Below are 12,005 nucleotides of genomic sequence, written 5' to 3'. Positions count from 1 at the left end.
AAAGGTTGCTTCATGTGCTCCTTCTCTTTTAAGAGTAACATTTAGAGCACTTGTCATCATTTGGCATAAAAATGGGCACGCCACCGCTTTCCTTAAGTAAAATTTTAAGAGTGTACTATTCAATTGTATAAAGTTATAGTATAATGTAACAGGTGTATAATGTTTTGTGTGGCTCTGGTGGAGCATGGAGACTATATTTTAAAAAAATAAAAAGCCTGTAGTACAAACTTGAGAAGTGGAGTTTGAAAGACGTAAACATTTACTACACTGGGATGGTCTCACAAAAGACGCTATTGAGTTGCATTATGGAAAATGTGGAAGTGTTTTTGGGGCTTGACCGAAACTTGAGATTCAAAGTCAAGGCATCTTGAGACTGCTGCATGGATGTTGACAATTCTTTTTTAAATCTTTCTTTTGTAAGTCCCCCAACAAAGAAATCGCGGAGTGCCTCTTTGAAAAATGTACATATATTGGCACAGAACATCTATCACTTGCATTAATCTAAAGATAGCAACCTGCAAAACTGGTGACATAAGCAAAAGTCTCCACAGATAAAGAATAGGACCTCTTATGTCAATCAATAAATGAATTACAACAATACAACACACGAGACCATAATACGACAACAATATCAAGAGCACTGTCTTTTTGTTTATTGCACGAATCGTACATATTTCCAACTGAACTGGTAGAACACAATATTAGGCAGTGGTGGGAAAAAAAATTGTTCATCAAAAGCCTTATTATGTATACAAGATGCCAAAAATAGCCAGTGGGAAAATCTGGATATAACTGTCTCAAATGATGGATTAAGATCTAGAAAGGAAATACTGTTTGTTGTTTTTCCTTGAACAAGAAAGAGAATCAAAACTTTAATACTTGAAATGACAGCAGTTCTGTTCATAACAGAGACATGTCATTTATAAAAGGAAAAACAACAAAAATGGTGCCTCAAGTCAACTTTTTTTCTCTGGATTTTAAAAGTACTTTGTCCTCATATAGAATATAAACCTCTGCATCAATACCAATCAAATGTTTTGACTTTTTTCTTTTTTTGAAGTCAAACAGCATTTGCTAAAGTTGATTTTTTTTTTTTTACAGTTTTAATATATATTTATATATGTACATATAAATTCAACTAACTAGAGTTCTCATAGAAAATGAGAAAAGCTGGACTTTATCGCTCTCACACAACAAATGACTGGCAAGCATATTGACCCCCCCCCTCCTTCCTCTTTGAGCCAATGTCAATACAGGACAGACAGAAGTTTCCTCACAAGTGGTATGCTGGCTGCAAACACACGACCTGGTTCAAATGTCTGTCTGAAAAATGTTACTCAGCAATTGATTTGAGACTGTTAGCCTCACAGAAGTATTTTAAAGAACCAACGTGGACAAGTGGAGTCCTTTATTATTTTATTTGTTTTACTCCAATCTTAATTGGCACATAGGCAGACTTCAAATTGAGATTTGATCCAGGTCGGTTCTGGATTTTTAAAATTACAGTTCCCCAACAGCCCAACATCAGTCCTTATATCCTATGCACATGCTGAACACCATCTACCTCTGTACTTTCATGTTCACTGAGAGAGGTGAACTGAAGATTTCCTGTCAAAGACGAGTGTAAGGATGGAGAGTGAGTGAGGGAGGGAGGAGGAGGAGGAAAGGCTGGTGGAAGCAAAAGAAACCTCTTCCTTTGTCAAAAAACGCTCAAGTGCAAAATATCCCCCCCACTCAAAAAATCTAAAGAAATACACTAAACTTCACTGTGGGTTTTCCAATGAGAGATACAAGACAACAGCTCTTCCTCCCAAATCACACACTCAGTGCACGTTTTGTCTGTGTCTCAAACTAAAGCATCCCTGATTCAAAGTGCACTCAGTAGTGAGGGGGACGGTGAGAAAGAGGAGGGGAGGGAGTAGGTGAGGGCAGCATGTAGAGATTTAGTAGTCCTCAGAGAAAAAACATGTGATAAATGCAACTAGCTGCACAAGCTCAGGGCCAGAAATCAGTATGAGACTGGGGCGAGGCAGTGAGGGGCACTGGGGTTTCCCTCTATAAGTTCAAATCTTAAAAGGAAGTCACATTTAGGGGATGGTTTGAGGGTACGATTCTACCCCCTTCCTCCCTGCTGAGCACCTCTTCATCAGCACAGAAAGCTCAAGAGCAAGAGGTGTGTTACTAAGAGAGGGGGGATTGTGTGCTGGTGATGTAGAGCTTCCTACAGGGTGCCTAAAGAGGAGGTGCTTGTTGCCATACACGCACAGTACATTGTTCTGGGGCTAGGCAGAGCATATAGATAATGTATGGACAAGCAGGGGCCTCCAAGTGGTTTATATGGATGTAAGTTCTCAATAAACCTCTTTGTACAATTCTCAAAAATCAGGATTGTGGAAGAGTGTATGCAGTCTGTAGTCGCCATTTGCACACTCACAACTGCTGGGAAACCAGGCGTTAAGCATTTCCATTTCTGTCACTCTGCTTCAACACTATGTTTAAGTAAATGTGTGTGTGTTTATCTGTCTGAGTTTGTATGTGTGAAAAAAAAAACAAAAAAAACAAAAACAAAAACAACAACCCAAGTCTGTGGCTCATCAGTGTTTGAGTGTGCCAGTGTGTCAATAGTGCTTGCCTATGTGCATCAATTCAAGGGCAATAAAGTATGTATGTATGTATGTATGTATGTATATGTGCATGTGTCTAAATATGTATGTGTGGTTCAGGAGGACATGCACTGGACGTGGTCTGGACCTCCTTCCTCTTCATCAGAGGAATCTGGAGAGCTCCAGGACTCATCTGTGTCTGCGTCTGCACCCTCACGGCGGGCCTGTACCAAGACAAATAAGAGGGGAACAGAGAGAAGTAAGAATGACAGTATTTTGGGCTGAAATAGTATGCAAACATCTTGCCAACCTGGTCCTTAATGTTAGAAATTGTACTGTACATTTTCAGTGCAGAATTACCAGTAAATCCACACTGGTGCATTGTTACACTTTGCACGGTACAGCATCCTGTCAATCAGAACAGCACTACTAGTAGTCATAATCAGTAACATACTGCATTAATCATACTATTTAAGGGACACTCCAGCAATTTAGTACTAGATTTCTACAAATGTAGTGAGGGACTCACAAGAAACAGATAAAAAAAACAAAACAAAAAAAACCCCAACAGTTTCCTAGGTTTGTTGCAGCATTTGAGAGCTCACCCTTGCGGGCCGTCTGTTCCTCATGTGTCTCATCAGGAACCACAGCAGCTGGGTGTCATACTGGTCACCATGGCGTACGCTGTCCTCATCGCGCTCCCGCTTGTTTTTCTTCATCACCTTGACAAACACAACAAATCGTTTATTACAGGTGTGAATGTGGGGAACATGACCATGCACGCACAGCAATTATGTCCCTGATACAAATTCCATTACTTTTCTAGGACTTCTCATAACAGTTTTTACTTAAAGAGAGGCACTTGATCGGTCTCACTATAATCACCATAATATATTAAACATAGCCAGTCATTACATAAGAAGATGTTATTTGTTTGGATCTTATTTTTTGTTGTTTTTGCTATCATTCCTATTAAAAGCAGAATAGAATACCTCTTTTAGACCCTTGAGTCCTGTGGGGCTTTCAGCTGTGGGGGCCCACAGTTTGATGTCGTGATCCAGACCACTGGTAGCCATACCTGGCAGATGGGGATGTGGCTCCAAACAGTTCACCTGTAGTTGTCGAGGGTAGAGAAAATGACTGAGATGATTATATGAAGATGAAGGGAGATTTTACAGAGACTATTGCTGGGATGGATGTCTTAGCAGCAAAAAGTCAACTCTACTGTTCATTGTTAAGAAAATATACAACAGACATTTAGAAAAACCAGTACATAGACCAAGTGCATTTTTATTAAATTAAATGTATATTTTTCTCTCTCTCTCTCTGACTCACCACCCCTCCTCTGTCTCCCTCCATGAACTGGACGATGCGAGCAGAGTACTTGTCCCACAGGTAGATGTGTCCGCAGTCACTGCCACTGACCACAAACTCACTGGATGGCCCATAGAAGTTCACCCCCTTCACTGTGAGAAGGAAGATGATGATGTCAATCTGTGTGCTAACCAGAAACTCCTTACAGTCCTGCAGTATACGCTCAGGAAAAATGCCCCCATAAATACACAAGAGTTTGTGTTGGCCAAATTCTAACAGCAAGAAGACTGATCAATCGTCAGCCAAATGCTTGGGCTATAGCTGATAAGTTGGATTTTTAAAACTGTGGGTATATGCAAAGAGCACTACTTTATTACTGTAATAAATTATTGCTGTTATTGGGAACTGAATTTAACACCTGTAGCATTATTGCGGTGTCCCTTGTATCTCCTGCGATAGTCAGCCCCATCACTGTGGTTGGAGTCAAACAGGTAGATGTCCTCATCATTGTAACTGGCCAGGAGCTCTGCACAGACAAAAAGGGTCATTTGTTTAATTAACTTTAATGCCATATAGGCAGAATCTGGTCTGGACGTTTTCTCATACAGAGATGATTCAGAGACGCTCAGCTAAGTTGTTGATTTCAAAAAAAGATATTCATTGGAAATTCCTGTAACTGGCGCTAAATCGGACCTTACTGGTGTTCTGCAAAGATGAGAGCACACTAATGCTTTTTATTCAGTGAGAATAGACATGCTGATATTGCATTGTGGTTGCATCAGGAAAGCTAAGAAGGGCAGACGTTTTGGCATTTTAAGACAATGAATCAAGCAAGCATCAAGTGTAGGTCTCAGTATTTTCAATATTTCTAAAACATGTTCATAACAGAATGAGACATTAGGTAAGGATAATCAAATTGATTTCCAATTTAAATGTGAAACAGGATTATAGAGATTGCAAATAAATTAAATCATGGCATAGGCATATTAAATTATTTCCATACATACTGTATGCAAGCCGTTCCATGTCTTTATTTTTGCTGTGCTTATGATAGGGAAATGTAAGATAACTGGGTTTTTTTAGTACTTTAAACACTACATTTTACTAAAAATGTTTTCATTGTGCATTTACCTGTGCCATCGTGACTATACACGAGGCAGGTTATGTTGGTTTTGGACTCACTGGATACCAGGTGTGAAGGACAAAACTTTTTCAGTACCCCATTGTTGTCATTCTCATTAATCTTCCTCTGGTCATAGATCCTAAAGAGGGTGCGGAGAAGAGAAAGTGAGAGAAGAAAAAAATAATTTTAAATGCAATATTTCCATTGCATCCCATTTGCATTATTAGTGCAATAATCTGCACTAGATCTACAACCTGGTTCATACCTCACATACTGATCTCTTCCGCCCACAGCAAAGTGGTGTGTCTTTGCTGGGTTGACAAAGATGGTGTACAGGCCTACTTTTTTATCACCCTCCTTTACAACCACCAGTTTACTGCCACACAAATGTAAGGAGACAAAAAGGAAAAACAAGCATTAGCTCTGCTAAGGGGAAAAGTTTTAAAAATCATGATGACATATGGCAAAGAGGAATGCGTTTAAAAGTGGATGTTCACCAACACTGACTGAAAGACAGGATATTTGCGTAACAAAACTACAAACTATTTTGCCCACCTATTACACAAGCCAGTCAGTTTAGAAATTCTACATAAAATCTAATTCTGAGGTGACTAAATTTAACCTTGGTAAACTTTAATAATGGCATCACTCACTTGGCGGGACGGTCTAGACGCAGGTCAATACCAAACACCACAGCATCCTCTCCAGCAGAGAGAAAGGAGCAGGGGGAATCTGGCTCAAGGGCCAGCTGGAACAAAAATAGGTAGAAAAAACACACAGACGGGAGACTTCTTAATCATCAGTCTATCAGTCATTAATATATTTACCACAGCTGCAATTTATGGCACAAACACCGTAACACTTTACATTCACACATATAGTACAAACACTCACCTTATGTGCTGCCCCTTTATGCTGTGCTACCCGCTTGGTGTTCTTGCAGCGCTGCGTGGCAGAGAGCTCAGCCACTCTGATCTGACCATCTCGAGCACACATGGCCAAGGTGGAGTCTCCACTGTGAGGCAGGAACTTCGCCTGTGTAGATTAAGGGCAGGGAAAAGAGTCATTTTAAGTTTCTGACCACAATACACTTTGATTAGTCACTCTCAGTCACTATTTATTAATAGGAAACAATCTCTATCATCATTGAGTCAAAATGTTGGTTAATGGTTAAAATCCACTTACTATTAATCATCTCTAGTTTTTCCAATCTGCTTCTTTGCTTTTCCTTTACCTGAAAGACATTGCTCTTGTGGCCGCTGTCAAACTCCAGCTCAGCACGGCGGACAGCCCAGTCCCAGATCACCACTCGCAGGTCATCGCTGCCTGAAGCCAGGCGTGTGCCCGAGGGGTTGAAGTGCAACGTGTTGACGCAGCCCGTGTGCCTCTCCAGTCGGCCCTGGAGCTCCAGCCTCTGCACGAGACCACGGGCCCCACACACGCGCCTCACAAACTGGCGTGAGTCCCTGCCGATCTCCCTGGAGCGCAGTGAGGGCACCGCCCGCCATACAGGGCCACGTAGGTCACAGAGCTCTGCTCCCAGCCACGCCTCCATAGCCTCATCATCGTCTTCGTCATCATCTTTCTGTTCTTCTTCTTCGTCCTCATCGTCATCTTCATCTGAGCTGGTGGAGTGATTGGTGCCGCCACCAGGTCTATTCCTCTTTCTAGCTGCCCTTTTCCCGCCATCTTTTTCCTTCGCTCTCTCTCGTCTGCCTCCCTCACTCTCTCTTTCACCATCCTCAGTCAGGGAGTAAAGACCGCTGCCATCCATGCTGTCTGTGTCTTCTTCCTCCTCTCCCTCTCTGTTTGCCCCTGTCTCTCCTTCCACATCTGGCATAGGCTTGTCTCCAGACGCTTCTCCTGTTTCTTCGGGAGCTATAGAAATAGGGAAAGCCAGAGCCACGGAGGACAAGGTTAAGACATCAGTGTCTCATTGGGACATTCAACTGCTGCACAAATGCTACTATTAGGCTCCAATTTTTGGGGGGGAGAAAATTAAACTCCAACAATGTTACGAATAGTAAGCTGCCAACAGCCAGCTCTGCCTATCCCAGCTTCCCTTCACACAGCCTGAAGAGGAAGCCCCACAAGTGGTCCAGCTGGCTGACTAATGGGAAATTCCTGGACACAAACAAGCTTTTTCCTGGTAAGAAAGTGCTATCTAGATGCTGCAGCACCACAGGCAAGGTAATGAAGCTTTTGAAAAGGGAGACCCTCCACAGGAGATCCACACAGGAACAAATGACCTACACAGCCGTCGTAAAGACACTACTGAGTCAGTGAGGAAGATGGCAGAGCAGGCCAGTAGGGAGTTCCCTGACACCCGCATTGTGGTCTCCACCCTGCTGCCTAGGACAGACACCCCTCCTTATGTCATCTATGACATTAATATGGAGATCAGAAGAGGATGTGCCACCTTGCCCAACGTCCACCTGGCCCTCCACCCAACCATTTGCACCTGGGACCTCTATGATGGACTCCATGTACACAGAGAGCAGGTGAAGATATTTGCAAAGACCCTCAAAGACACGGCCCTGGGACGCAATGCCCCCACACCCTCTTCAACTAGGAGCTTTAGAGACCATCCCAGACCTCCTCCTCCCCATCACCACTTCAGGATCTTCCCCCTTGCTGTGAGGAGACAGCAGCTAAGCCTGGACCTCCCACTCACCACATGCCCACAACCTCACCACTTTGAAGCACAACCAGAAGAAGTTACCTTCCTCCATAGTTAACGGTGGGTTCACATACTACTCAGCTCTTGGGTCTAGTGTAGTAGACTATGCAATCACTGACACAGACCCCTCCACTATCAGTGTATCACTGTCACACAGCATTCCCCCCTTTCAGACCACAACCAAATAAATGTGTTCTTTAAACTCTCATGTCTAATGAGAGAAAAAGGGAACCCAGTAAGCTGTATAAATTAAATCCTACTTACAGATGGGCCCAAGACAGGGGAGACAAATTTACCATGGCCTTGAACTCACCTGATCTGATGAGTGATCAGTATATAACCAAAATCAATATGTCCCTACCAGAGATGGTAAAAAAGGCCATTGATGATATCAATACGATATTTCATGACGCAACTATTAACGTTAACCTTATAAAACAGAAACAGAAGCCTGTTAAAAAGCAAAATGCTGAAAAATGGTTTGATCAAGAATGCAAGATCATCAGAAAAGACCTGAAAAAAATAGCAAATGAAAAACATCACCAACCAAACAACCCAGCCTTACACACTACGTACAATGACATTTTAAAACAAATATAAACGTACAATAAAGGAACAAAAAACAAAATTATACCCACATGAAACTTGAAGATATTGAAAACGCCATTAATCAAAATCAATTCTGGGATATGTGGAACAAATTCAACGCAAAGCAACCACAGGCACTACCCATCCAAAATGGTGACATCTGGAGAGCCCATTTTGAAAATCTGTACTTAGACATACCAATAAATCTAATTAATTCATATCAATGTATTATAAAAGAAAAACTCCAAACATTAGAAGAAACAATTAAAAGACAACCAAAACCCCCTTGATTACTTGGTAAGAATTGACCACACAGATAAAGTCTCTCCAGCCAAGGAAAGCTTGTGGTCCGGACTGCATTAAAAACGAAATGCTCAAATTCAGCACCCCAGAGATGCAGGATGCAGTGTTGAAGTTGTTCAATATCGTATTACAGTCAGGATGTTTTCTCAATATCTGGTGCTCCCTCATTCATAAGAGTGGGGACAAATCAGACCCTAGTAACTACGTGGCATCTGTGTCAGCAGTTGTCTAGGTAAACTATTCTGTAGTATTCTAAATAAAAGTATATTAGATTTCCTTGAAGAGCACTCCATCTTGAGTAAAAATCAAATTGGCTTTCTCCGAAAACACCAAACCACTGACCATGTATATACCCATTACACTTTAATTAACAAACATGTACACCAAATAAAAAATGTTAAGATATTCACTTGTTTTATTTACTTCAAGAAAGCTTTCAACTCTATTTGGCATGAAGGGCTCTATTACAGGCTTCTACATTGTGGTTTAGGGGGCAAAATGTATAATCTGGTTAATTCAATGTATTTGGAAATTAGGTGTGCTGTTAAAATTGGAGACACACAAACTGAAACCTTCACCCAGAGAAGAGGTGTTTGTCAGGGCTGCGATTTAAGCGCGACTTTATTTAATGTGTATATAAATGAAATTGCTGCAGTTGGATCAATGTGCTGCTTTTGGCTTCTCCCTCCTAGATAGAGAGGTGAAGTCTCTGTCTTACACTGATGACCTCTTTCTACTGTCTCCTACTGAACAACGACTACAGCAACAGCTGGAAAAGTACTGTCAGAACTGGTCCTTGGCAGTAAATATGAATAAATCTAATGCCATGATTTTTCAAAAACACCCCACATGTCAGGAGAACAAATACCAGTTTACCATAAATAATCATATCATTGAAAAGTATGAGTTATACCTACCTACCTTGGTATAACCATAACAGCATCAGGGAGTTTCAACATGGCGGTAATTGCACTAAAAGAAAAAGCTTGAAGAGCTCTAAATGCAATTAGAGAAAATTTTAGAATTTCCAAATTCCAATTAAAATTTGGCTTAAAATATCCGTGTCATCCAGCCCATTGCGCTGTATGCTAGTGAAGTATGGGGTCCACTCAGTCATCATAGCTATACCCGTTGGGACAAACATCCAACAGAATGGTTACATGTCAGTTGTCAGTTGGTGCTGAGACTAACTGCCCACTCTCAGCCACACTTTGACCAGTCTCACAGGTGAGGTAGTGACAGGGTAAAACATTCAATAAAATAAGAAACATTTACTTTAACGAGTTCAACTCTGTAATCTCATATTTCAAAGAGCTAAATGACCTCTCAAAATTAAAAATACTCCTAGGAGAAGGAGACAGGGCAGATCTTGCTGCCCAATATATATCAACATGCAACACAACCTGAGGGACAGCGACAATGACCTAGAGACACACACAAATTCAGAAAAAAGGTTGAAGTGTTTATGTAGTTTTCACCTATTTGTATTTTTAAGTCTACAATCTTTATTATTAATCATCATTATTATTATCTTACTTATCTGTATATATTTTAATAGAACATTTCTTTTGTTTAAAGCCCAATTTAATTTAATTGAATAGTTGAAGATATATACATTTAAAATGTGAACATAATTAAAAATATATTCAAGCAGTTTCTACCATACCAACATTTTTTCGCAGCATAAGCTTTTTGAGGAGCTGTTAAACTACAAGAATGGGGTTACCATCTTGAGAAGAAGACTGTGTTTGTCCCTCTTTGCTTCCAGAGGCATCTCCCTCCTTGTGTTGATCTTCTCCAGGTTCCTTTTCTTCAGAGCCACCTAGTAAAATCAAACAAGTCCTCTGATTAAGTGTCAGCGCTAAGCAGAATGACAGCTCGCACAGTTATGGGCAGTATAAATGGTCAGTTATTTTCTAGCACTGATCCTTTACCGTTAAGCGCAGTGGATTTGCCGTCAGTCTCAGCCATCCTGTCTCCTTTGTCCTGCGTCGACCCGAGGGAGGACCTCTGAGTGTCACACACAAAAACAATATTTAGGTTGTTTATTAACTAAATTGACATGGGCTCGATTAATAACAGACAACTCGTATGCATAAGTAAGCCGACATCATTGCTTGCACTCGCTGAACTGTTGTCAACTAACATTACAGGCGCTGCACTGGGACGTTAAGTTACCTGTTAGCTCCGTAGCTTCCAAACTAGCTGGCTAGTTTTACTACCGCTGCCTGTAGCGACATAAATAAACTAACTCGATTGCTAGCAGGCTCAAAGGCCTGACTAATGCTCGATTTTGCTGTGTTATGTTTAATAGTGCATTATCCTCTGCAGTGCTCGACTACCTCACCTGCCACTGTTATTAACGTGGGCCAATGCTAACTTGTCTGTGTGAGGCTAGCAAATATCGAAACTAAAATACGGCAGTCAGTTCCGATTAACAACCAAACAGCTGGTTGTCAAAAAGCGAGCAAGCAGCGAACATTTTGTAGTGGCTAACTAGCATAGCTAGCGTTACCTCTACTCGAAGGCCCGACGAGACGTACTTCTTAGTTTAGTCCTAATCTTGATTGCAGATTTATTTTCTCCACCTCACTGCTTAGCAATTAAGCTAAGTGCCTCGACTAGGAATTATCTGAAGGTTAACACGCGACATTAGGAATGCGTGCATAAAGCTTTTTGTAAAAGACAGACTGTAAAGCAAGCTTGCTGCGTCCACACAAGGTTGACTGCACTGTTTATGTTTTGACGGTTCAGCTTCTCGCTTTTTTTTTTTTTTGTGGTTCCACTTCCGGTGTCGTGATCGCTTCGTTTTTTTTCCCTCCGGAAGTTTACAGAGGAGAAACTCGAGGCCAAATAATATTAATAACAACAACAATAATACATATTCTGAAATATATCACATATGTGTCAGTATATATCTATATTAGTGTGGTAGCGTGAATTATTTTAAATAGTTGAACAAATTCCACATGAATCCATCTTTCAGTGTCACTTTAGAATTTATTTTCTTAATGGATTTTTTTCCTTAATTTATTTTGCTGGGCCCCTCCTCCTATTCTCTCAGCAATGTGTACAGTGATTTAGGAATATGTAACATATTAACACAAAACTGAATAATGATGGTCTTAAAACTAGATTTTTTACACAGAGACCTCCTTTTCTTCAAGACAGGGACGGATGGTTAGGCATTAAAGCTGGACTTGTCTTAAACCTGCATTAATATATATTTTTGGTCACTTGGGGACAGTTCAACAAGCTGTAAACACAACACTGACATATTATCACCTTATAAAGTTTTTATGGCAAACATTTCCCCACTTACATATCCAGCAAATACAGAGCAACGTAAGCATTCATGTGGACTTGTATGCCTGCCCACCTGACAAATAAGTCC

At 41.0% G+C, this 12,005-nt stretch overlaps 1 protein-coding gene across 3 annotated transcripts; it reads right to left on the bottom strand.

Annotated features, from left to right (window-relative positions):
* Positions 1-631: 631 nt before the first annotated feature.
* Positions 632-11,387, bottom strand: dcaf8 (DDB1 and CUL4 associated factor 8). Of its 3 annotated transcripts, none has more exons than XM_044218175.1 (13): positions 11,127-11,387; positions 10,546-10,621; positions 10,338-10,433; positions 6,275-6,918; positions 5,935-6,075; positions 5,694-5,788; positions 5,306-5,416; positions 5,049-5,179; positions 4,336-4,443; positions 3,939-4,069; positions 3,596-3,715; positions 3,209-3,325; positions 632-2,827 (listed from the first exon to the last, which is right to left on the bottom strand). In XM_044218175.1, the coding sequence occupies exons 2-13, from the start codon at positions 10,580-10,582 to the stop codon at positions 2,720-2,722; spliced, it is 1,839 nt and encodes a 612-aa protein (XP_044074110.1). In that variant the 5' UTR covers positions 10,583-10,621; positions 11,127-11,387; the 3' UTR covers positions 632-2,719. The 3 variants fall into 3 exon arrangements, with proteins under 3 accessions (XP_044074110.1, XP_044074111.1, XP_044074112.1); XM_044218176.1 differs by having other exon boundaries at positions 11,155-11,383; XM_044218177.1 differs by lacking the exon at positions 11,127-11,387 and adding an exon at positions 10,790-10,995.
* Positions 11,388-12,005: the final 618 nt, after the last annotated feature.

The sequence above is a fragment of the Siniperca chuatsi genome, linkage group LG13, assembly GCF_020085105.1.
Source record: "Siniperca chuatsi isolate FFG_IHB_CAS linkage group LG13, ASM2008510v1, whole genome shotgun sequence".
Classification (NCBI taxonomy): Eukaryota; Metazoa; Chordata; class Actinopteri; order Centrarchiformes; family Sinipercidae; genus Siniperca; species Siniperca chuatsi.
Note: the sequence above shows the minus strand (reverse complement) of the source record. Positions and strands in the feature narration are given on the sequence as shown.